The 25,720-nt window shown below is 55.6% G+C and overlaps 1 protein-coding gene across 8 annotated transcripts in view; it reads right to left on the reverse strand.

Annotated features, from left to right (window-relative positions):
- Window positions 1-579: 579 nt before the first annotated feature.
- Window positions 580-25,720, reverse strand: part of ZFHX2 (zinc finger homeobox 2) — a 31,770-nt gene continuing 6,629 nt past the window's right edge. For 5 of the 8 annotated variants that reach the window (XM_042942769.1, XM_042942772.1, XM_042942771.1 and 2 more), the window contains exons 2-10: window positions 12,279-14,368; window positions 11,581-12,098; window positions 10,795-11,035; window positions 9,446-9,520; window positions 8,980-9,038; window positions 7,100-7,300; window positions 6,607-6,733; window positions 3,009-6,467; window positions 580-2,756 (exon numbers count right to left, since the gene is read on the reverse strand). In XM_042942769.1, the coding sequence (XP_042798703.1) occupies window positions 1,777-2,756; window positions 3,009-6,467; window positions 6,607-6,733; window positions 7,100-7,300; window positions 8,980-9,038; window positions 9,446-9,520; window positions 10,795-11,035; window positions 11,581-12,098; window positions 12,279-14,319 (7,701 nt within the window). In that variant the 5' untranslated portion in view covers window positions 14,320-14,368 and the 3' untranslated portion in view covers window positions 580-1,776. Of the gene's footprint in view, window positions 2,757-3,008; window positions 6,468-6,606; window positions 6,734-7,099; window positions 7,301-8,979; window positions 9,039-9,445; window positions 9,521-10,794; window positions 11,036-11,580; window positions 12,099-12,278; window positions 14,369-19,830; window positions 20,053-25,720 lie in introns of those variants that run through there. The other 3 variants (XM_042942775.1, XM_042942773.1, XM_042942774.1) reach the window with 3 other exon arrangements.

Raw genomic sequence — 25,720 nt, forward strand, 5'->3', positions numbered from 1 at the left:
GCACCCTATCAGACATTCTTCACCTTGTGCTTCAGTCACCTCCTTGCCCACCCACCCCCTCATCTGTCATGAGCTCCAGAGCCGTGTGGGCCTCCCGGACAGCCTGACTCCTTTGGTGGCACCTCCAGCAGCTGCTGCTTGCCGGTGGGAAAAAAGGCAAGGGCAGAGGATGAGGGAAGAACACATATGGAGAGCAAGGGACCCCACAAAAGCAAGGAGTCCAAGAAGTGACCAGAAATGGAAAGGGAAATAGAAGGGTTTTGTGAAAGAAGCAAAAGGAAGTGGTGGTTAGCTGCACAAAAGAGAGGCTTACCCAACTGCCCTGTCCACCCCTTTCTTCCTTGGACCTCCAGGATACATCTGGTGGTACTGACTTTTCTAACTAGCAGCTAGGAATGAGGGGATGTTACCTGTCCTGATAAATACTCAGTTCAGGGGCAAGGGTAGGTCTCCCCCGTGCCTGAGCCTGTCTCCCCATTACCAGCCCCCACCTCTGAGGCTGGGCATGGCCAAGGCCAGGCTGCATGGCTTTCCATCTTGAGGATCACCAAACCCACACAAGGACTTAAAGCCATTAGATCTTCCAAAGACCAGTGGTTTAAAGAAACCCTCAACACGGAGGGGAAGGTAACACAAACAGGAAAAAAACACTTGTTTGATGGGAGACTTTTCAGTTTTTTCTGTATTTTCCAAGCTTGTGTTTTACTTTAGTTCATTCCTCTGTCTCCATCTCTCTCCCGTGCACATGTGCACGCGTGCTCTCTCTTGCTGTTTTTTTTTTTTTTGGTCGTGTATGTGTTTCAGTTTTTTTTTTTTTTTTTTTTTTTAATAAAAGAACTTTGGATTTGCCGTTGGTGGGCAGCGCCGGTCCCGGAGGCTGGACCCCCACGTGGCAGGGCTGGGACAAGGGGCAGGCCCACGGCTGCTGAGAGGATCTCTGTGTTTAAAGCCTTTGAGAATAAGTTACTGCAGTTCCCAGGGTGCAGGGTGGGGGTTGGCAGAGGGGTTCCTGGCGGCGGCTTCCCCTAGAGTCCAGGCCGCAGGGGCTCCCCTGTCAGGCGAGGAGAGGGTTAGGAGGGAGGGGTGTGGGGAGAGTGAGCTGCAAGCGCTTCTCCCCCTGCCAGCCTCCAGTTTGGTTCGAGTTTTGTGGGCTCCCTGCCCGTCCCAGGCTCCAACCTTGGGAGCCAACTGGGTATTTGGAAAGTTTGTGAGCTGTGTGACGCTCTAGACAAGGGGGTAAGGAGAAGGGGGAGTAGCAATGTTTGTTTTCCTTACCCCTTCTTTGCCTTGGGTTTTCTTTATTTTCTTCTTCTTCCTTTTTTTTTTTTTTTTTTTTTTTTTTTTTGGTGTTTTCTCAGTCAGTAGAACAGCATGGGATAACATGTACTTGTGTGTTCGCGGGGGTTGACTGTGTTTTGTGGGGGGAGGGTGACTGGGAATTCAGTGGGGAAAAGGTTGTAGGAAGATGGACTCAAGGATAGATCTTGTGTGTGGTGGGCAGGGCAGAGATGAGTGGACCATCAGGATGACAAAGTGGGTGTGAAGATGGGCAATGAGCCGCAGAGGATCAGTGTGTGTCTGGGGGCAGGGGAGGAGGCAGGACTCTGCTGGAGGTGGGGTGTGTGAAGCCCACTGAGGGTGGGAATTTAAAGATTCCCGTGAGGTGGGCGGAGCCGAGGGTTGGGGTGAGGGATTTGAGCTCCCACCGAACACCCCTTGGAGTAAGGGAGGGAGCCCTGAGGCCCTCCCCTCTCCCCCCCATCTTGGTTTGTCTGTTTATAAAGCTAGAAGTGTAGAGGTAGTAGTAGTTTTTGGGTTGGAGTCCGTGTGAGGTAATCTTGCTTCCTCTTTGGCAAAAGCCACGGCAGCCGTGGCGGCAGTGGCGGCGTTGGTGACGGTGATGGGTGGGCCCCCTGGGGGTGGGGCCGCCTTGCGCCTGTGGGCCGAGGAGCGCAGGTGGGAGGCCAGGGCTTCGTGCCCACTCAGCAGCACCTCACATGCCAGGCAATGGTAGGTACAGATGGGCACCCGCAGTGGGGGGGGCACAGAACCCCCCGAGCCCCGCCCAAAGAAGCAGAAGGATCTCTGATGAGCCGTGGCCGGGGCCTCCCCATCAAATGCCATCTTGCACTGGCGGCACAGATAGCGGTGGGTCACATCCACGGTGGAGATGCCGGTACTGCCTGACAGCAGCTCATCCGCCTCCCCGGCCTCCCCCTCCCCTGGAGCAGGCAGTTCGGGCGGCTTTGGAGGCGCTGTGGCTGTGGGCTCAGGGGGCTGGGGTGGTGGCTGGAGGAGGGCGTTGGGGAGCAGTCCGATGAGGGTCTGAGGTATCACGGGGTTCATGGGAAATAGCCCCTTCTTCATGCCATAGAGCTGTTGGAAGTAGGCCCCTTGTAACTGGGGGCCAAAGACAGCTGGTGGTGTTGCCCCCCCTGTGGGGGGCAATGTGAAGGGCAGAAATTGGCCCCCCAGCAGGGCTGGGACTGTAGCCTTCAGTGCTTTGAGGTTCTTGAGGGTGTCAGTGGAGGAGTTGGTGGGCGCTGCAACTGGCTTGCGCTCACCAGAGACCTTGTCCCCGGAGGGCTCAGTAGGGGGGCCTGGGGCAGGGTCAGTGGTGCCTGCTGTGGAGTTGTTAGTTTGTTCGGGCACAGGTCTCTGAGGTAAGGGGCAGCCTGGGCCAGCAGTCTGGACCACTGTGGTAGCAGGCAGGACTGAAGTGGCGAGGCTCAGGAGGCCCGAGGAGGCTGCAGGGCCTAGGAAGACGAAAGGAGGGATGAAGGGTTAGCCACCTACTGGCCTGGTGTCCATCCTGCCACCTCCAGCCACACCCTCGCCCATTCCCACCACCTAGCTGCCTTGCTCCCTTCCCTCCCTCCTCTCCCCCAAGAGCTTGAAACTAAGGAGGTGACAGGAGACTGGAGGTGGAAGAGTCCAGGAGGAAAAAGAGGGGCATGTCATTAGAGAGATGCTTTCTGAAGTCCAACCCCTCCCAACTGCCCACTCACCTGAATTGAAAGGAGCTAGGCTGCCCAGCGGGGGTTGGGCCAGAGCTGGACCAGACAAGAGGACCGGGGCCAGGCGAGGCAGGGCCGGGCCAGCCCCAAGGGGCACAGAGGCAGGTGTGGTGGCTGGTGGGGCCTTGGGAGCCGGGAGTGCCTCGGGTGCTGGGGCCAACTCGTAGCACTTGCTTTCACTCTTCAGTTGGGCTCGGACTGCCTCTTTGAGCTTGGCCAGGTGCTGGCGGGAAAAGAGATGGCCTCGGCAGGAGACATAGAAATCATACTTGACGTCACAGTAGGGACAGTCAGTGCGCTGGGCTCCCAAGGGGCCCTCACCGCTGCCCCCAGCCCCACCAACTACCGCCCCCTGCAGTTTGGCCTTCTTTTCCTTGGCACGAGCATTCTGGAACCAGACCTGGATGACTCTCTTGGGCAGCCCAATCTCCTCCCCCAGCACCTCGCACTCCTGCATGGTTGGGGTACGGTAGGCTTCATAGCAGGCTTTCATGATCTTCAACTGCAGGCTGCTCATCTGAGTCCTGTAGCGCCGCTGCCCCATTCCATCTGGAACCCCGACCCCACTTCCTGTTCCTCCACTGCTTCCCCCAGCCCCAGGAGACTCTGGTTCGGCCAGACTGGAAGCCGACGAATCGCTGAGATCCCCTGCAGATGGACTGCAAGCCTCGCTCTCTGGTGAAGCTTTAGAAGGTTCCTCTGTAGCCTCTTCCTCACTGGGTGGAGGGGGAGGTGGGAGAGGTAGAGGTGGCTCTGGTGTTGGGGTGGTGGCCTCCTTCCCAGGTGGTAGGAAAGCCAGGGGCCCGGCAGCAGGAGTAACTGGTGGGTAGGGAAAAGCAGGTGCTTCCCGCTTTGGGGCTTCCCTCCCAGATCCATCGTCTACCTTGCCCAACAAGAGGTTGAACTTGGGGAAGGCTGCAGGGGCAGGAGTGATGGGGGGCTTGACTGCTGAATTGGGCACCCCACCAGGGGTGCTTCGAAACTGGCCTTTCCTCTCCCGGGCCCTGGTGTTCTGGAACCAGACCTGCACCACCCGCTTTTTGAGTCCCACCTCCTCGGAGATGCAGTCAAGCATCTTGCGCGTTGGGTTGGAGTCTTGCATGTACCAACGGTACAGGATCTCCAGCTGCTCGGGCAGGATGGTGGTACGTAGGCGCTTGTCCCTGGGGGGTTCGCCCTCCCCTCCACCCCCTGCTTCACTGCCCGTTGGGGACAGGCTGCCCTCCTCATGCTTCCGTTTCAGCAGTGGCCCTGGGGCCGGTGGAGCACCTGCCACCAGGGGGCTTCGCTCCCCAAACACCAGCAATGGCAGATCTAGGAGGTGGGGTGCAGCACCGGGCTGCAGGGATGGCAGGAAGTGTAGCCGGCGGTGACTGGTCAGGAGATCTTGGCTGGGGAAAGACATGGTGCACTGGTCACAAGTGTGGACTGGGGAAGGCGAGGGAGGGGCCCTCCCTTCAGGCTCTTTGCCTCCTGGGTTTGTTGCCTCTGCTTGGCTCAGCTCTTCCCTGTCTGCAGGTTCAGGTGACGGGCCCCTGGGCCGTGCGGGGGTTTCCAGGCTCTGTTCCTCCTCTGCATCCTCCTCCTCTACCTCGTCTTCTTCTTCCCCCCTCTCTGCCTCTTCCTCCTCCTCTTCAGGGGGCTGGTCATCATAGCATTTCTTGAGGTGCCGCACCAACTCAAAAACACAAGAGAAGGTGGCATGGCAGCGCCTGCAGCCAGAGGCTCCCCCGCTGCCCCCTCCGGTCGGCACAGGCCCCCCCTCGATGGCATTTTTGCGTGCTTTCTGGCGGGCATTCTGGAACCACACTACTACCACACGGGTAGCCAGGCCCAAGAGACTTGCAAGCCGCTCCACTTCTCCGTCCTTGGGGTAGGCACTGGTCTCGAAGAAAGACTGCAGGGCTTGGGTTTGGAACTCTGTGAACTTGGTTCTGGAGAACCTGCGGCCTGCAGGCAGTAGGGGAGGCAGATTCCCTCTGGAGCTTTCTTCCTCCTCTGGTGGCCAGCGTCCTCCTGCCCGGCTTCGCTCCTCAGAGGGATGGGCCCCCCCTGCCTCAGACTCTGGGACCAGGAAGGGAGGGCCCAGTTGGTGAGCTGGTGAATCCAGGGACCCATCAGGAGGTTTGGGGGGCTCTGCAGGGGGTGGGTATAGGCTATCGTAGCTCTTTCGAAACTGAGCAGCATAACGGCTCAGGGCCTCAAAGGGCAGAAATCGGCGGTGGACATGCTCCTCATGTGTCTTGAGGATAAGCATATTGGAGAAGAGTTTCCCACAGGCCCCACAGGCCAGCTTGTCTCCACCCCCCAGGGCCTCTGGTGGGGGTGGGGTCGGGGGAGGGGGCACAGCCTGCTTCCCCTCGTTGTACTGGATCACCAGCTCAAAGCCAAAGTTTTCTAGAAGGGCTTTGGCTGCAGTGCGGGCTGCTTCATTAGGCATGGAGTTGGGGGGCGAGGCGGGCCCCGCCTCATTCCCCTCTTCCGCCATGGGGGGCCGCTCCCACTCCCGCTCAGCCATCTCAGCCTTAGAGGGCGGGGGAGGAGGAGTGGCAGCTGGCAGAGACAGCAGGGGTGTGGGCCCAGCCAATGCCAGCTTGGGCCCCACCTTGAGGTCATGGAGGTAGAAGGGCAGGAGCAGCTGTTGCTGCTGGAGCTTAAGCAGTGATTCCGGCACCAGAGGGAAAGGGGGCAAGACTGGTGGGGTGAAGAGGGGTGCTGGGAATCGGTGTAGGTCCAAGGGGGGTGGGGGAGGCGACAGGAAGGGCAACCCAGATACGAAGCCACCAGGGTCAGGGCCCTTCTTCTCAGTGCCAGTCTCCCCCTCAGTCTCACCCTCCTTGGGCTCTTCTTGGCCACGCTCTGGCCCCTCGGCCTTGGCGTCAGTCTTGGTCCCCCGAGAGCGAGTCTGGTGCAGAACTGAGCGCATATGGATCTCTAGGGTGGAGCTCTGGTTGTAGGAGACTCGGCAGACAGTGCACTTAAAGGGCTTGTCTGTGGCAGCAGCAGTGGGAGGCGCAGCACCTGCCTCTCCTCGGGCTGGGCCGGACGGGTCAATGGCAGCCTTCTTCATCTTGTGCAGGTGGGAGACAGAGTTGTAATGGACCAGAAGGATATTCTTCTGTGTGAAGGACTCCTTACACACAGTGCACTTATAGGGCCGGGCAGGGTCAAGAAACTTGTCCAGGGCAAAGTTGGTGGTCTTCCGATAGGTCAGAGGGTGGCGAGAGTCAGATGGAGCTGGCTCTGCAGGGCGGGGCTCCCCCACACGCCCCTCTTCCTCCTCAGCCATGGTGGGTGGAGGGGCCAATTCTTCCACCAGGACATCAGGCCGAGAGGCTGGCGATGGGGGTTGATCAGGGCTTCCTGGGGGCTTGTCTGGGGCCTCAGCTAAGGGCGGGGGAGGCTCAGGAAGAGGATCAGGACTGGCTTCTGGGGTCAGCTGAGGGCCTTCTGAAGGAAAGAGAAGGGTGCCATGAGAAGGTAACTGTCTGAAGTCAGACCCCACCCACCCCATATCAAGGACAACTGATCCCTGCCTCAGTTGTCTTCAGACCCTCTTGGTCCATGAAGCTAATGTCCCCTTTCTTACCTGCTCCTTGTTCTCTGCTGGGTTCAGGCTCTGGCCCCGGAGCAGGGGGCTCTGGGGCATCCCCCAGTGGGCATAGAGTGGGCCCAGGCAGCACTTTGGTTGTAAAGGTCATCTCTACAGTTGTTGCCTACAATGGAAGAAAGCCCAGTGACTCCCCTGTGCTGACCCACCCTGCTACTCCTCACGCCCTGCTCTGCACCTGGGCTTGTGCCCAGCTTCTGTCCAGGGCTCCAGTCTCCTCCTGGAAACACTCCCAGAACTTTGGCTTTTCCCCAGAGGGGAGGGCCTGGGCTGCTGCCTCTCCTGCTCCAAAGCCCATGCCTCCCCAGTTGAACAGCTCTTATCAGGACCTAATGGAAATGAAGGAAATGCTTAGCTTCCTCACCAACATTGTCCCCGCTAAACCCATACTTGCCTGGACGCCCCTGCCTCTTCTTCCCCTCCTGGCCCAAACAAGGCCTCCTGGATGGGTCCTCACCCAGCCAGTACTCACCACAAGCAGCAGCTTCTCAACGCACTCGGGCACCACATTGTGAAGGTGGCTAAGGTGGAAGTGCAAGGCAGGTCGGCCCACCAGCTGCTCCTGGCACAGCGGACACCTGTACTTGGGCTGCACTGCATGCTGGGAGAGGGTGTGAGCCCTCACCTGTTCAGGCTCGGGGCTCAGGAAGCTGCAGTATGGACAGCAGAATACCTGGGGGCACATGGGTTGGGGAGGAGGTGTCAGAGAATGATGGGGCCCACCATCACCCAGCCCTTTGTGTTCTTGGACACAGCATGATCCCCCACTCCCAATTTAGCAGTGAGCCGCATTCAGAGGCATCAAGGCATCACCACGGATCCAGCCAGAAGCAAGAAGCTGGCTCCTCCCTCATTTCCCTTCCACTGGGACAAAGGCCTAGGCTAGACTTTCCCCTTGCCTGCCTTCTTTGTCCGGCCCTCTCCCTCCATCCTGGCCTTTCCTTGGTCTTTGCCTCTCTCTGCTGCCTTGCTTAGTACTCCAGCTACAGTATGACCCTGTACCTATCTCCCCGGGATTTAGTTTTCTTACCCACCCACACCCTGCCCGTGTCTCCCCTGTGAGATGGCACCCCTGCCCTCTGGCACATCTGGACCCAGAGGCTCCTTTATCCCTGCCCACTCTGCCTCCCCAAGGTCCCTAACCTGAGTGTCTCCTGAAGAGGGGCCCTCCCTACCTGTCTGCTCAGAAGCCGGCTCATCTCCCAGCGGCTCAGCAGCTCCCACTTTCTTTTCCTTTTCCCCTTCTTAATGTAAACAAACGCCACAGCTCCCCCAGCGGCCCATGAAAATTCTGTCCTGCTCTGCAGGCACATTCTCGCCCACACCTCTAGAGGGGTGGGGCCAAGGGAAGGCCCTGTCTCCACCTTAGTCACCTGACTGCCTGACCTCCAGCCTATCTTCATCTCCCTGGCTCAGTTCCTCTCCTGGCCCCTGTGCCACTGGTCCAGGCCTGCATACTGGGACAGGATGGCCATAAAGGAAGGGCATCCAGATGCTCATTTTAATGCACTTGGCCCTCGGAACAGACATCTGGAATCGGTCTGCAGGAGAAAACAGGAGTGAGGAGGGTCTGGCCAGCACTGCTGCAGTCTGTGGAAATGTAGTAATCCTGCCTGTTGAGGTCCCATTTGGAGAGCTGTGAGGGAGGGGCAGCATGGAGCCTCAGGGACCCAGTCTGGGAGTCCCCTCAGAATCCACACTCTCAGGCCACAAAGCTAAAACACACAGGTCCTGCCTAGGCCAGGCAGAGGCCCAAGGCTGGGAAACTTGGAGAGCTTCAGGGTTTGCTATCTGGGTCAGTCATCTGGGCTGGGGCCTCTACCCTCAGGAAGGAGGTGCCCAGATGGTTCCATGCAGGCTTGGGGCCTTCTGCAGGAGATGACCATCCGTGTCTAGTTGTCTTTCTGCTCCTGACAGGAATAGAGAGCTGGGCAGCGGGCTAGCCTTTTGGTTTGGGCTTTCTCTTTTCATTTCTTCACTTTTGTCTTCCCTCCTCCCCTCCTTCCTCCACCTGCTTCCAGCTTTTCCTACCTTGGGACAGCTTCTGTCTTCACTTTTCCCTCAAGTCCTGCCCTCCCTTCTTGTCTTCTCCCTCTGTGCTACACCCCTGGGGCCAGCTCTGCTCCCTGTATGGTGCTAAACATATAACTGGCCCTAGGTGGCATCTCTTAATGTGTTTTGAGACAAGTCACAAGCATGACAAAACTAGGTCTGCCATTAGTCTGAAATCTGGCTGTAAAGCTCTACTGATAAGAATTTCAGGCTTTAGAATATGAACAAATTTCAGTAAAACCAGGCCCTACCCCGCCCCCCACCCCCACCCCAGCTATTCCCAGTTATCCCAGTTCTGACCGTGGTCTGGTTGGCACTGTCTCCTCGAGAGCCAGACTTGTTCTCGACCTCTTCAGAAGCTGAAAGGAGAAGAGATTAAGAGACTCTGACAGCCTTCCCTCTTTCTTTCCAGACCCCCAGCCCTTAAGATTACCTGACTTGTAGCAAAGAGCCTCCAGGGTAGGGGGCTGGGCTGGGGGGAAAGGGCAGGAAAGCACAAAGCTGTACACAGTACAGGGAAAGGAGGCCCAGCAGGGCTGATCCCAGGTTAGCGGGATGGCCAGATTTAAGCCTTTTGTGGCTCCCCCTCCTTTCCCTCTGATGAGCCCTTTCTTGTATCAGTTTGGCTCCATGCACCTATGAGGCCTCACTGGGTGGCTGGATTACTGCAGAATCCCATGTGCACCTCAGAATGTATGAGGATGGGGCAGAGGGTGGGGGACAAGGGGCAGGGATAGAGGGAAAATGGACCAGATGAGCAACTCACCCAATTGCTCTGTCTTGTTCTGAGAGTCTTTTTCAGGGGTGGGCAGCTCAGCTAAGGGGGTGACAGGAGGCTTCCCTGTGTGGGATGAGGGGAGAGCCAACTTAGTGAAGCATCAGGAAAGGGAGGACATAGGGCAGAGGAAGCAGGACACGCAGCCAGGAGAAGGAGAAAATGGATGGAGGAGTCAAAAAGCTGCCAAAAAGAAACAGACGATGAAGAAGTGACAGGGTTGGAGGTGGGAGAGCCTAAGAGATTAACTCTAAGTACCCAGCCCCCATCATTTAAAGATGAGGAAACAAGTCTGGCCATAGACAGCGGAGACAGGCCAACTGGGCTCCCTGCCTACTGGTCCCAGAAACAGGGAGCCCAGAGACATAAAGGGAGGGGCACTGAAGAAGGAAAGTGAAGTTGAGTGGAGGCAGGTGCGGCAAGCAGGAGGCGGCAGGTCTAGCTGGGAGAGGAGATTACCACTCAAGTAAGAATTGACAGATGTGTAGGAATTTATTTTCGGTGGCAGCCTAATTAAAGTGTTAAAGTTCCTTAACTCCATTCAGCCCTGCGCCAGGATCATTAGCTATTGATCTGGGCCCCTCCGGCACTTAACTCCAGCCAGCATATTGGCAATTCAATTAGCACCAGTCAATGCTGCCTGTTCCTGGTTCCTGCTGCCCGTACCCTCACCCTCGCCCACCGCCAGCCCCTACAAAGCCCCAATGCCCATGCCCACCTCTGACAGCCCCTTCCAGGCTCTTCTCCTGCACCCTCTGGATCAATGACGCCTGGCGGGCTGTTCCTGGTCTCTGCTGGTACAACCTCAGCTGCCTAAGGGGGACCCTAAGCCCAGCCTTCGGGCTGAAGACCTCCTAGGAGACATGAAGAGGCTGGGGAACTTGTCAAGGGCTTCCTATCCCTGCAACCTTCGGGCCAGGCCCACAACTCCCATCTTCTTCTGACATACCCTAACCCAGCACGAAGTGGATTCCATTCTTCTGCTTTTCTAGTTCTCTCCTTCCTGACCAGCTCCTGCCACTCCCCACACCCAGTGTTGCTGGGACGCTGGTCACGATTCGGAATCAGCGGGTGATTCCTCCTTATCTACTTTCCTGTTCTCTGCTCTCCACCCAGCAAAGCCCTTGCCCTTCACTGCCTCCTCCCTCCAGCAGCCTCTTGCTCCTTGCTTCACTGGGCAGCCTCACTCTTCCCCAAGTCCGGTTTTATCTCCCCTTCACAGCTGGCCCCTTCCCACTTGCTCTTGACTGCCCACAGACCCGTTTCTCCTCACTGGTATCACCTCACCACCCCCAGCTCCCACACCTGCTGCCCGCCCTGCCCCGTCCCCTCTTCCTCACCGGGAGTCCGGAGCTGCCCATGGCTGAAGCTCAGGATGCTCTGAAGAGCCGAGAGCCCTTCCTCGGCTGCGGGGCCACTCTGCAGCAGCTGCAGACGCCGCTGGGCCTGGGCGTCGCGGTGGGCCGGTGCACGTAGGTGCTGCAGCACAGCCAGGCGGGAGGGGGTCTCCCACGCACACAGCAGGCAGCGGAACAGCCCCAGCTCAGCCCCTGCCGCGGCCCCCTCCATCTCCAGCAAAAACTGGAAACACAGAAAGAGGATGCTCAGGCCCAGAAGGGACAGACACCTCGAGATCTCACCTCCCCCAAGGGAGCCTGACCAGCAGCAGCCCCTCCCTACCCATCCCTTCCACCCTCTTCAGCCCCCTCCCCTTTCCCTCCTGTGGCCACCTGAATATTACTGCTTTTTCTCCCCTGTCTCCTTCTCTTCCTCCTACCAATACTGGACTCCACCCTAGTAGGTGAATGGAATCTGGTTCCAACCTCTTGAACGGATGACAAGATGGCCTGAGCAGACACTCCCCTCCAGTCCCGAACATCAGAAAAGCCGAATAAAGTACTGGATTCATTTTATCAGAGTCCACCATCCTTTGGCCTCCCCTCCATGACTATCTCCAAAAAGTTGATTATCCCAGTACATACTTGCCACTGTATCCAGTCCTGGGTCTTTCCATCGCTCTCCCACTCAGCATCTCTTTGATCCGTCCCCATCCCCTTCTCTTCTCTCCCCCCAGAGGCTCTGTGCTGCTCCCCTCAAGTCCCAGAGGCTCCCTGCCCCACTCTCACCTTATAGATCTGGCTATTTTCTTCATGGGCTGCGCCCCGGGCGTGCAGCTGCATCTTCTCCTTGCTATTGGACTCAAAGTCACAGATGTTGCAGCGCAGGTGCAAGGGGGGAACGGAGCCATAAGGAGCCCCATCTCCCAGGGGCACTGGGGAGGGGGTGCCCACGGCCCCACCCCCCTCCCTCAGGTGGGCTGCCAGCTGGTACTTTTGAGCATGTTTGTCAGTCTTGAGGTGGAGTTGAAAGTTGGCCTTGAGCTGAGTGCCATAGCAGCAGAGCTTGCAGCGGTGGGTGTCACCAGCCACCTCCTTCCATTCAGCCTCCGGGAGGCTTCGGCCCACGCTGCAGTGGTAGAGCAGCAGCTCCAGGTTGTCTGTGCTGAAGGCCTGGCACACTAGGCAGCGGAACACCTTCAGGGATGGGCTTTCATCTGGGGGTGGTGAGGTGGGCAGGCTGTCAGACAAGGAGCCCAGGAGCTGACTTGGAGGCAGGTGGGTGTCCGGGGAGAGGCTGCCAGGGGCTGGGGGACAGAAGCAGGTTAGTGGCCCAAGGAAGGAATGGGGCAGTTGGGTAAATGGGGATAGCGCCGAGGGAGCTGGGGTTACCCAGTGGGGGGCTGGCCCTTAGGAGGGAGCAGAGGCTCGAGTCTGGCCCTGGGGAAGGGAGAAGGGGAAACAGGTGCAGACCCCAGGCTGCTTACCTGGTGGGGGGAACTTGCGAGCAGGCGCTCCGAGGTGGTGGAAGCCGTTGAGAAGCAGCTGGGCTTCCAGGGGCTTGTCTGGCCTCAGCCCGGGGCCAGGCAAGGGAGCCTGAGGCTGCCCCAGGGCCTGCGGTCCAAAGTACTGGAAGAGCTCAGGGGGGGTGGCGGGGGCAGCTCCTGCCGGGGGAGGGGGCCCCGGCCCTACCAGTCCAGGCGGCAGGCCCAGCGGCAGCCCCTGGTGCAGCATGAGGACATTCTGCATGTGCTTCTCAGAGGTCATGTGGATGCGCAGGTTGCGGGAGATGTTGGTCTCGTAGCTGCACACCTTGCACTGCCAGGATGATTTGGTCTTGGGCTCCTTGTCCCCGGCAGAGGACGGGAGTGGCGCCTCCGGGGGGCTGCCCTGCCCACCGGGGCCCGCCTGGAAGCCCTGCAGGTTGGCCAGGTGCTTGTCAGACTGCATGTGGATGCTGAGGTTGCCCTTGGTGGTGGTGGAGTAGTTGCAGACATCGCAGCGGTAGGGCTTGTAGCCACAGTTGTAGCTCTCTCCACGGGCGAGGCGGGGGTGGGCGCCCCCGGCACTGCAGTAGCTGCAGTGGCTATTGCTCTCCGGGTGCTTTTCCCGCATGTGCACGTCCAGGGTCTGCTGGTACTTGTAGTGCCAGTTGCACTTGGGACACTTGAGCGTCTTGCAGGAGTTGCGAGAGTGTAACAGAGACATGTGGCTGGACAGGCTGAGGCCCTGGAAGGCCGCAGGGGCTGGGGTGTAGTCTTCAGCTAGGCGGTAGGGCTGGGGTGGGTCGCTGGGGTCTTCGGGGGAGCCGACTGGGGCAGAGAGAGCGCCCCCCTCCTTAGAGGCAGGTGAGCTTTGGTTCAGTGGGGGGCAGAGCCCTCCCTCCTCTTCTTGCCCCTCCGGGAACCAATCTGGCCCTGCCTCGCCAGCTGCCATTGGCGATTCTTTGGCTTGGGTTGGGCTGGGGTCCCAGGTGGCGGGAGTTGTTGCGGGGGAGGGTGGGCTAAGTGCCCTGACTTCTTCCGCAGGCAGGACAGGAGCTTCTGCCTCAGGGGGACCATCCTCAGTCTGGGCTACATTGGCCTCTGTGTTCACCATGCTGCTATTATCAAGGGGCATTTCTAAAGGGGGGCGAGCAGGTGGTTTTGGTTCCAGAAAGCTTAGGAGGGCCACGCGGCCCTCATCTCCCACCTGAAGCACAGCTGCATTACTGGGCAGGCCCAGATGTTGAGCAGGGGTTAGCTTCACCCCATGAGACTGTGTGTGACCCATAAAGGCCTGGGCCCTGCTGAAACCCAGGCGGCACAGGAGGCAGAGCCAGAAGAGTGCCCTGTGGTCTCCTCCCCTGCTCCCCATAGGGCCATCTTTGGGATCTCCGGGTGGGTTTGGAGCCAGCTGGTAGCTCCAGAAGGCTCCATCCCTTCCCTCACAGGTGGCCGGAGATGGCGCTGAGGTATCATGGGACAGAATTTGGTCAGAAGAGCTAAAGCCTTGGATTGGGTCAAAGCCATGTTGGATGTGAAGGGCAGTGAGGTGTGCAGAGGGTAGATGGGCAAGGAGGGGCAAGCTGGGCTCCTCCTTGATTCCCACCTCGCCCCAGGGGAAGCCCTTTGGTAACAGGAGTTCACTGCCACCTGACAGGGACAGCTTGGCTACTAGGTAGGCCTCACCACCAGCTGCGAAGAATAAATGGTTGCTTAGGTCCACGGGAGGGAGCCCTCCTCCTTCCTCCTCCTGCTCCTTGTCTTCTTGCACTCCTAGGTCCTTTGGTGAGAAGCCACTACAGCCAGCCTCTTCTCGGGGCTCCCCAGTCTCCTGTGGTGGGACGAGGCCACAGCCTGACTCCAGGGCCTGTCCCCCTGGCTCTGAGGGCCTCATGCTCTCAGAGGTGGAGGGGGCAGCAGGGGGATCTTTGGTGACAGGATCAGCGGGGGTGCCAGGGGGGGAGGTGTCCGGAGGCGGAGACGGGGCATTGTGTCCAGGGGTGGGGGTGGTGCCAGTGGTAGAGGATGAGTTAAGGGTGGCCATGGCAGACGGAGGAGCGCCGGGGGTTCATTTCAGCGTGACGGCAAGTACCCTGCGGGGGAAACATGGAGAGAGCGGGGCTGTGAGGTGGCAGGAGACACCCAGACAGGCCCTTGACTCTCCAGGTACTCCAGCCCCACTCTCTTCCCTGAGCACCAGACTCAGCTACCCACCTGCCAACCTGAAGCTTCACCTTAGTGCTAACACACTTCAAACATAACATGTCCAAAATCAGAACTATTTCTCCCCCCGAGCTCGTTCTTCCCATCTTCCCTATCTCAGAACTTGGGACCACCATTTATCTGGTTGCTAGGCTAAAAACCTAGAAGCTTCCTCTAGCCCGCTCCCCACATACAACGGGACAGCAATCTCTCAGACAGACACGCGTCCTATCCCTCCCTTAGCATCGTCTCCAGTAGCATCAGCGTCACCCCAGCCACGGTCTTTCCTGAACCAGTGTGCCGAGCTCCACGGCGGCTTCCGTTTCCACTGCTGCCCCTACAGCCCAGTCTCCTTCCATCCAGCCGCCAGAATGACCTTTCATTTAATTCTCAATTATAAGAAATGCCAGACCTATATAAAAGTAGACCAAATAACATAAGGTACCCCTTTGTACTCATGACTCAGTTTCAACAGCCACCAACACATGGCCGATCTTGGTTCATCCATATCTTTACCCACTTTCCATTTTCCTGTATTGTTTTAAAGCAAATTTCAGATATCTTAAACGTCTTTTAAAAGGTAAATTGTGGGGCGCCTGGGTGGCTGAGTCGGTTAAGCGTCCGACTTCAGCTCAGGTCATGATCTCACGGTCCGTGAGTTTGAACCCCGCATCGGGCTCTGTGCTGACAGCTCAGAGCCTGGAGCCTGCTTTGGGCTCTGTGTCTCCTTCTCTCTCTGCCTCACTGCCTCTCATGCTCTCTCTCTGTCTCTCTCAAAAATAAATAAACATTAAAAAAAAGGTAAACTGTAGGGTGCCTGGGTGACTTAGTCGGTTAGGTGTCTGACTCTTGATTTCAGCTCAGATCATGATTTCGTGGTTTGTGAGATCAAGCCCCACATCAGGCTCTGTGCTGACATTGCGGAGCCTGCTTGGGATTCTCTCTCTATCCCTCCCCTCGCTCTCTCATAAATAAATAAACCAAAAAAAAAAAATGTCAATTGTACTATATCCTTAAGAACCCATCCATGATTTCTCACTGTACAATGAATAAGATCCAAAAGGATCCTGATCTACAAAAGGATCTATCTGATCTGATGCCGGCCTACTTGTGACACGTCTTAATACTCTCCACCCTGCCTGGCTGGCTGCCTCCAGCCCACTGGCCGCCTTTTTGTTCTTCAAACACACCAAGTCCATTCCCACCTTAGGGCCTTGCCTAAGCTAAACAGCTTACTCTGTCAGCCAGGAAGACTCTTCCCCAGACCTCTGCATGGTGGCAAATTCTCATTCAGGTGTCTGCTTAAATATCACCTCTTCCAACAGGCTTTCCCTTCCTATGGAAGCTAACATGCTCCGGGGGGTTACTTTCTTCAGAGATTTCTCACCACCTGATATTTCCTGGTTTACTTACTTCTCCCTTCTAGATGGTAAGTTCCATGAGAGTAGGAACCCTACTTTCTCTATCATTAGCACCAAGAAAAATGCCCGCCACATAGTCAGTGCATGTCTGTTGAATGAATGAACTCTAGGAAAGACCCTCAGATTTTCCACTCACTGAAGGGGTAGTTTCCCTAAGTCAAGGTCCTTGAGCCAGAGAGGCCACAGTGAATTTCTGCTGGCCTGCAGGCCCGGTGCTGCTCTCACAGATGCCCTCCAGAGCCATCTCTGGTCACAAGCATGTGAAATAGGCGGAGGCTTCCCTGGCCAGTTGGAAGACAACTGATTCTATGTGATTAGCTTCCTCCCCCACAAAGAGATTTAAAAAAATAATAACAGTAATATTACTAAAAGCTATTAAGGTACATATGCCATGGTCCTGGCACTGTGCTAAATGCTTTCATCAATTATTTCATTTAATCTTATTTTGCAGATGAGGCAGCCAAGAAACAGGTTGAGTGAGCTGCTAACTGTCACACAACTCCAAGGAGGGGAAACCAGAGGACTGGCGGGGCACAGAGACCTGGGCCCTCCATCTACCTGGATCGTCCCTCAGACCCAGGAAAGGCCAAATGAGCCTCCAGAGGTCTAGCAGTCAGGATTCCGGGGCTCCCTCCAGCTACTAGAAACACCAGGCCTCCCACGCTGCTCCCAGCCTTTTTACCTTGATTACCACACCTTCCTCCCCCTCCGCAACCCCCCCCCCCGCCCCGCTTCCCGTCCCCACCAAACTCACCAGTTCCCCATGCTTCACCATCCCATACTTTTCCCAGTGTCCCAAGTGGCTTGCATCCACTCCAGGTCTTAATTATCAGCCAATCTCTAATGATTAAACCTTTAACGTTCAAGCCCATGCTTCCAGAAGGGATGTGGTCTCTCCTTCCTTCCTTGGGCCACCTCTAATGCTCACCTTCAGATTCTTTGATTAGGAATGGGTCTTCGGCCTGGCCCCACCCAGCCTGCAGGCCCCCTTTCCCACTTCCCCCCCTCCTCCTAGGGGGCTAGCCAGGCGTGAAGTCAGAGCCATTAAGTAGCTCCGCGTGGGGCTGGATCAGCATGCTAATGAAAATGCAAATCAGCACCTGGGCAAGGGGTGGAGGGCTGGGGGGTGGGGGGAGGTAGCTGGAGAACCGGGAGGGAAGTAAAGGTATTAGATGGAGGGGTTATCCTAGATAACCAGAAAGCAGAAGCCCGAAACTGGGAGAAAGGTGTCTCTCCTACGGAATCCTTGGGGGTAGGGGGTAAATGTGCTGGCTCACGAGGGTCTGACAGTCCACTGTTACCCCTCACAGTGGGGGCCCACCACCCTTTCGCTGCCCCACCTGGTGGGAAGAAGTGAGGCTGGGCAAGCCGGGCTTCTCCCGGGCCCTGCCACCGAGGGCTGACCCGGGTGGTGCTTCATCCCCGCTGGGCTACCGCGCCTACATCACATCGATCAGCTGCTTCCTCCTGGCTCCTGATTCACAACTCCAGATCTAACTTCAGAGGAGGTGCTAGAACGACCTAAGCCCCAAATCCTCTCTCCAAAGCTTCTACTTCCCAGGACTGGAAAAAAACCCAGCTGATTCTTAGTTAGAAACCAAAGGAGTTTAGCTCTGGGCTAGCTCGTGGGTGAGACCCAGACCGCCAAGGGTAGGTCGGCAGCTGTTTAAAATTGCAAATCTCTTCCCCACCTCCCTCCTCCTCCTCTACAGGAAAGAATTTCAATTGCAAATTTATCTCTGCCTCAGTGCACCCCCCAGCTCCCCCCCCTTTTCTTCTCCACACTTCTCCCATCACCCTCTATTTATTACAAACCTTTAACTGCAGCAATGATTTTTTTTTTCACCTTTTCTTTCCTCCTTCCATTTCCCTCCTCCTCAATCTTTTCCTCCTTCCCTCTCTGAATCTCTGTGTCCCTCTCTTTGCCCTTCCTACCTTGAACTCAGTTTTCAGCTCTTTCTGGAGATGATGCAGAGCCGGATGACAGACCAAGTCACCCTCCACCTACCACCTCCAGGCCAAGAGTCATGTTCACCCTCAGACCACTGCCATTCCTCCTGTAGTTCCGGGCTTTCCTTAAGGGCATCTCCTCTCCCTTGGGGCACATCTCAGAGGTGGGGAAGGGGAGAAGACCACCCTCAAGGGCCCTGGCACTCCCGCCTCTGGGGAAGGGAGGGAGGAAGAGGGCGGTCCAGGTGTAGGGTGGACGTGGGGGACAGTCAAAGGAGAGGTGGCTGCAAGGGCTGGGGCCCAGGAGGAGAGGGGTTGGGGAGACAGCAGGCAGTGGCGGCGGTGTGATTAGAGCGGAGATTGATGTGAAGGGGCGCCACAGACGGCAGAGAGAGTCAATAAAACGAGAGGATCACATTAGAGGCGACAGAGAGAGCTTTAAATTACAAGGCTGCTGCCACCGAGGGGGATGGGAGGAGGCAGGCCTGGAGCCAAGGAAGGGTGGAGAGTTCTGAGGGTGTAGTCATCCCCTGAGATGAATCTTCCAGCTCCAAAATGGCTCAGTCTCCAGAGCTCCCCTGCTGCCCCTTCATTCCATTTCCATCCCTAATGTTTCCTTGCCTCACAGGGGGAGGAGAGGAGTAAGGGGAAGATGGAGAGAAAGCTATGGAGGAATAGAAGAGTTTGTGTGTGTGTGTGTGTGTGTGTGTGTGTGTGTGTGTTTTGTTTTGTTTTGTTTTTACTATTGCCCTCTTCCTCTTTCCAGAGCCGGGTCCATGGTTATTGCTCAGGATGAGAAGAGAAGGCTGGAAGTGCTACTTTCAAAGCTCAGCTAGGGAGGAGTTGCCCCCCAAACATAATCACTGAACTGCAAACATTGTTCCATGGTAGGTGTGCAGAAATGCACCCAGTAAATAGCTGGACAAGAATTCCTCCTTCTTGATAAATGCTCCCTATTCGGGGGGCAGATCCACCGTGCTTAAAACAGGAAGAAGCCGGGGAGCTGGGAGGCTCCAAGACGGACAGTAGACCCAGAAAGTTACCGAGAGAGAGAAAGATGTTAAGAGATGGACTGAAAGGCTTGGATATGAAGTTACGGACGTCTGAAAAGGTGGGCTCTGAGACCGCACAAGGCAGGGAGAACACAGTGAGGCACAAGAGCCAAAGGAGCAAGGGCAAAGGAAGGACCGAAGAAACGCGGCCCGAGGACAGAGAGACTCTATCCCTCCCCGAGGAGGAACTAGGGCACGGGTGCAGCAAATGGAGGCAAAGCCAGCGACGGGAGCTCCCGTCTGGAGCCCGGCAAGACCAGGGCTACCCCTGGATGGCGCCCCTTTCCGCCCCAAGCAGGCCACCGAGAGGAGAAGAAACACTACTGCTCCCTAGTGGTTATGGAAGGAACATCACCAAGGAGAAAACATGCCAGGCCGGGCGAACAGATTGCCTTTCTCTTCCCCCTCCTCTCCTTAAACCAGAATCCCACTTAAAGCAAAATCCCACTCCCTTCTTTTCCCCAGACGCAAGGACATGGCAAAGACTTTCCCAGAAAGTCTACCAGATGCCACCAGCATATTTGCTTAAAATTTGCATACAATGATTTCCACATCAGAGCCTTCCAAACAGTTTTGCCTTTCACTTTTCCAACTGTTGGATCTATCCCCTCTCCCTTACTGAAGAGTCCATTTTTAGGACCTTTCCTCTTCTTCTTCCTCTGTCTGAAATTCTTGCCTAGGGCACTGCCCTCTTCCACACTCATTTTGCCTCTTGCCCCTTTTTGTCTCAACCTGTTGCTTTTAAGAGGCAGAAGCCTTGGAGAAGAGGGGAAAAGAAAAAGGAAATATAGAGTGCCCTGCCTAACAGGGATTGTTTGGTATAGACAATAAACTCTAACTTGATGAGCTTGATTTTTAAAGCAGTGTAAGAACATGGGCTATGGATTCATGCAGCCCCAGGTTCAGTGCTGGGCTGCTTCCCCCACTCACCAGCTATGCAACCTTGGTAAGTTACTTGCAACCTGGGAAAATGGGAAGAATGATCCCTTCCTTCCTGGCCTTCTGGGTGATCAGTCAGGCTGGTTCTTTTCCTTCTGTCTTGGCTAGCTCCTCCCACAGAGCAGAGTGAGGTGTTCCCAGGTGGGTGACAACTTTCCTTCTGCTTCGCTCCTTCTTGACCAGGACTCATCCTCTAATTTCTGCCCTTTTCAAAAACGGAGGGGAGAGTCTTCAGTGGCCAGGATTTAAAGCTAAGTCTGCCCAGCAGCAGAGTTCATTTCTCACTTGGCCCTCTCGATTGCCAGGCCTCGAGACACCCCATCATCTGAGAGCAGAGAATGGAAGCCTTGCCCAGGCTCACAGTTGGACCGGGTGCAAAAGCAGTTAATACCTGGATCAAAACTATATGGCCACTCCCTTCATTTAAAACTATCATTTTCTCAGGGCGCCTGGATGGTTCAGTCGATTAAATGTCCAACTCTTGAGTTTGTGGGTTCCTTGCTGACAGTGTGATGCCTGCTTGGGATTCTCTCTCTCTGCTCCCTCCCCTGCTCTCTCTCGCTCTCTCAAAATAAAAAAATAAACTATCATTTTCCCCCTCACACTCCCCCCCCAAAAAACCGAAAAACACTATCATTTTCTATCTCTAAATCTTCCCTTCCTATTCAAAAGGAAACAAGAGGTACTCCTATTCCTCCATTCTTTTTTTTCATATTTCAAGTTTTTATTTAAATTCTAGTAAATAAGAGAGGCGCCTGGGTGGCTCCATCGGTTGAGCGTCCGATCAGCTCAGGTCATGATCCCACAGTTTGTGGGTTCAAGCCCCGTGTCAGGCTCTGTGCTGACAGCTCAGAGCCTGGAGCCTGCTTCGGATTCTGTCTCTCTCTCTCTCTCTCTCTCTCTCTCTCTCTCTCTCTCTGCTCTTCCCCCACTCATGCTCTGTCTCTCTCAAAAATAAAAAAATAAACATAAAAAAAATTTAAAAAATAAATTCTAGTAAATAACATATATTGTAATATTAGTTTCAGCAGTACCTATTCCTCCATTTCAATCCTACCTACCTCTCCTAGACCTCTCCATCTCCCCCCACCCCAAATATTTGGGAGTATTTACTTTGTGAAATATGTTTGTCCAAAAGACAGAAAATGAGAGTTGGCAGGGAATGAAGCACTTAGGCAGGAGAAGGTGTGTCATAGAGGGTAAAGAAAGAGCTAAGGTAGAGAGGAAGAGGGAAGAAGAAGGGAGGGAAAGGGAGAGGCAGGGAAGTTGGGGGATGGGGCCAAATCTTGATCCACAAGTGTGATTATTGAATCTCATGGAGGCCTCCCGGCTTTGGCATCAGATTGGGCAGGGGGCCTGTCCCCAGTGAGAGGGATGGAGCCCAGGAACTGTGTCTTACACCTTGCAAGATGCTTCGGGTGGGCATAATGGAACTAGGTGAGATGTGAGGAGAAAGCAGAGGCAGAGAGGAGGAAGATGGAGATAGGCTGGGAGCAGACGGGTCAAAGGGAAGCTGTGGACTAAAACCACAACCAGCTAGTGGAACATCCATCCACATTTGCCTTACTTTGTTGAGTGGGCTGCAGGGTGTCTGCTGCTGGAGGGGTGGACGTGCTGGAGAGGAGTGGACCCTCTTGCCCATGCATCTCCTTTAATGACACCACAAGCGTTAGGACAGCCGTGTGGAGCTGTGTGATCTTGTAGGTGCCCCTGGGAGACTCAGGCTCGGACAACTCCACAAAGCCAGCTCTGAACCCTTTTATATGAGGGCAGGGAGTAGTGTTCTTGAGTTCAGATTCAGGAACCTATCTGCTCCTGGCATAGAGGACCTCTGTAGAAGGTCCCTGCACTTGAAAGGAATTACACACAATTCTTTAGAATTAATAGAAAGAATACCATTGTAATATAAATAAAACCTTCTGATTCTTGGAGTCTACGTGAACCTTGTCATAGTAATGGCTCCATTTAAATAGTGTTACAACAAGACAACTAATAATAATAGTATCCTTAAATGTTAACCATGTGCCAGCACTGTGCCGAGCCCTGGAAATTGCATCCCCTAATTCTCCACTACAATCTGATGAAATAGATACAGCCATTCATTCCCATTTTACAAACATGGAAACAGACATTGATGGGGAAAGGAATTTTCAAGGTCTCACACCTGGAAAGATGTGGAGTCTAGACTGGACTCCCGTAGCCTGACCCCAGCACTCAGCTCTTGGGTTAATTTGCTAGCTTCTGAACTCTGGCTGCTGTGCATTTTGAATAAGGTCTTTGAGGTTTTTGTGTGTTACTCTGTCCTATGTGTGTCCCCTTGAGCATATAAGCTGTCAGGCTCCTCTTTGAGTTTGAAGGTGTTAGATGGCTGCTCTCAGTTTCTTAGTAAAAGATGAGCCAGAACAGGACCACTGCTTTGTGCAACTCCAGGGGGTGCTATTCACATTGCAGTCAATGAGGGGCTCTGGCCATTCCTTTTGTGTGTTTGTGTTTGGGGGGTGGCTGGAGATAGAAATCAAAAGGTAGGGGATATGCGTATTAATTTATGATAATGTCTCTTAAAGCTGGAGGTCTACACATATGCATCCATAACAACATATGAGCTTCAAGACAAGCAGCAGAGCATTCTTGTAGAACTTGGCCTTTAGGGTCAGACAGACCTGAAATCAAATTTTAGTTGTCTGCATTATGTAAATGACCTCAGGTGGGTTGCTTAAAAACTGTTTCGTTGTATACAGAATGGGGAATAGTTCCTCATGGAGTTGTGTCCGTTGAGATGATCATTATCCAGGCCAGCACTTTGGGATCAATAAATAGAAACGATAGTTATTCACTCACGTGCCTTATTTCCTGAGTTGGGGTGTACGTGTGTGTTCACTGCTTTCTGATTGCGTGCGTGGCTGAGGGCGTAGGTGTCTGTCCCGGCACATCTTCGGGGTTCGTGAAGGCGCTAGCTGTCAGACCTCCAGCTGGGGCTGGGTCTCCCCGGGCCCTAGTTCTTGCCCGCGTGGGCCCGGGGCTGCTCGCTGGGCCGCGGGCGGCGGGGCTGCCCGGTGCGGGTGTGTTGCCGCGTGCCTGTTTGTGCTCGGCGGCCCGGCTGGCGCGGGCGTGTTTGGGGTGGTGGTAATTACTGGGATGGCCCAGCCCTAATGAGTGTGATCCCGTTACACTCTCACCGCCTCTAATGGAGCTAACCTCATTTCACAGCCATTAGAGATGGAGATGAGGCCCCGCCCACTGGCCCCGCCAGCTGCAGCTCCCGCAGCCCCGGCCACGTTCTTTCCCTCCGGCTCGCCATTTCCCGGTGCCAGCTCTCCTTCTCCCGCCCGGTCTTCTGCTCCTCCTTCCAGGCTTCCCTGCCCTGTTCTCCATTGTTCTTTTCCCTCCCGTCTTGCCGCCGCTCTCTCCTCTCCCCTACTCTTGGCGCGTCCCCTTCCCTCGGCCTCCTCCCTGCCTGAGTTCCTCCTCCTCGCTCGGGTCCGCTCGGCCCCCGCGTCTCCACTTCCCGGTCCTCTCCTCCGCGCCCCTCCCCCGCCCTTCCCCGCCGATGGCCCTCCCCTCCCCCACGTTGCCCCGTCTGGCCAGAGGACAAATCTCAAGGGGAAACCAGCAAAGACAAACAAGGAGCAGTGACTTCATTATCGTCGTTAATTTGCCACTTCAGTTCCTCCCACAAGGGTCAAAGCCAGCACGGCTTGAACTCAGGACTGCCACAGAGGCTGAGCCAGAGCTGCCTTTTCCGCCTGAAGCCTCTCCCCAGCCACTCTCCTTCCCTCCTCCTCCCCACAGCCTTCGTTTCCCGGCAGGGGGTCAGGCTCCCGGTTTTGCTCTTCCCATTTCTTTACCCGGCCGCGCAGTCTACCGCCCTCCTTTCTTTTTCATTTAAATTGTGGCCTTCACGTCGGCTCCAAGTCACATGGTTTTTACCTCGGACTCCCTTCCTCGGTCATACTCAGCCTGCCCCCGCTTCTCCCACTCCTCCCTGCCCTTATCCCTCCCACACTCCTTTCTTGGCCTGCCTCGGTCTCTCTAACCTCAAGTGCACTCCTCTCCCGGAAGCACCAGGATTTACCTCTGGGTTTTGAAAATCCCGGGAGAAACAAGATGGAAGAAGGCATTCCGGCCCAAGTAGGCCAGTGGTCCAGAACCTGGAAGTGGCTGGACAGAAAGGAAGACAGTTGCCAGGGGGGGCGGACAGGCCCATGAGTCAGAGGAGGTAGCAGAATCTGGATTCAGACACCCCACACCCAAGACACACTGGGCCCCAGAGAAACAACCTCCCAGAGACCAGAGAGAAAAAGGAGGACAGAGCCATAAGACTGAGCTGGGGGGGTGGTCACTGGCAAAACAAGGACTGAAAATTTTGAGGATAGAAAGGGCATGTATCCCATTCGTTCCTCAGGGAAACCCCATCTAACACTTCTGTCCCACCCTCTGCCTTCCTTCACTGAGAAGCCAAATGACTGGCAATTGACTCCTAACCTTTTGTCCGATCCCAGCCCCAGAGGGAGAGGCTGAGGGTAGCAGGCTGTGACTGGAGGAGGCACTAGGGAAATGTCCACACATGAAGTAAAAATTTCTGACCCACACCCATCCTGCCCCACTGCCTGCAGGTCAACACACTACACTGAACTAGACACTGCATACATTTACCTTCTTCTCTGAGAAGAGAGCTCTTGCTACTATGTCCTCCTAATTGCACAGGCGCCTGTGCAAGCACCGTTCCAGTGGATGGCCCTGATGTGACTCCAAGGCTAGAAGCTTAGCTTTAATGTAATCCCTTATTCCTGTCCAAACACAGAGGCCGCTCCTGTTCTCTCACTTGACTTTGAAAGAAAAATTTTAAGGGATACCAAGCTGTGTCAGGAGGAATTAGTAAAAGATGTCTCCTTCCAGGGACATGCAGCCTGCACTTCAGTGGTATAGCTTGGTGACAGAACAGGTGGATCTTAGCCCTGTCCCCTCTTAACTGGGCATCCTGAATGACCTAACGGAGGCCCTGGTCTCTGGACTAGTTCCTACAAGAGGGGGCTACCGAGAGCCAATGGGATTACCTCGGTGGTGGGGGGGGAGGGAGTGGGGGTGCTGGAAGGCCCTCTAAATCTTTAACCCCTGTCACATGAGCCTGGGGTGGAGGAGGGGTGGGCAGGCAGTCCCCTGGGGCATTCCCCAGAGAGGCAAGGGGCTCTGGGAAAGTGAGTGGTGGGATGACTGAGAAGCCAGAGAAGAAAGATGGAAAAATCAATGAAATGAGTTTCTAACGGTGAGGTAAAGGACCGCCGTGTCGACAGCCTGTCGCCTGCTGCAAAATATGAGCTGCCCAAGTCCATGGTGGCGGCTGACAGTGCATCCAGCCACCACTGCCCTCCCTTCGGGGTGCCCCCCTCCTCAGGACTCTCCAGTCACCCTAGCCTTTCTTATTATAGCCAGATTCTCTCCCCCAGGGCTCCCAGGTTGCTTGCTCCCTTCCAGGTCTTCTTTCCTAGAGTCCCAATCCATTCAGAGTCCTTCTGACTCTTCACCACAGAAACGGGACAGGTTATAATCCCTGACTAGTGCATCTTTCTCTAAACCTTCTGTGTATTGAGACCTCTCCGCAGATTTCATTCAGAGTTGTGGTGAGCTCTGCATCACTTGCCTCCCTCCCCACCTTCCAGATACCTCTGGACTCTTTCAACAGTGAGCAATCAGGCATCAAGGCCATCCCTCACCGGGTTCTTACATCCAGGTCTGTGCCTCCTGCTTGTTGGCCTGCTTGGCCAATGCTGACTTCCTTGGAGTTGCCTGGATTGGGACAAGGTGTTTAGGATGGCCCTGGTGTTGCTTTATGAACTCTTTGTCACATGGCGGGAAGGGCAGGGGTATGATGGGTTCAATTGTG

This window comes from Panthera leo, chromosome B3, assembly GCF_018350215.1.
Source record: "Panthera leo isolate Ple1 chromosome B3, P.leo_Ple1_pat1.1, whole genome shotgun sequence".
Taxonomy (NCBI): Eukaryota; Metazoa; Chordata; class Mammalia; order Carnivora; family Felidae; genus Panthera; species Panthera leo.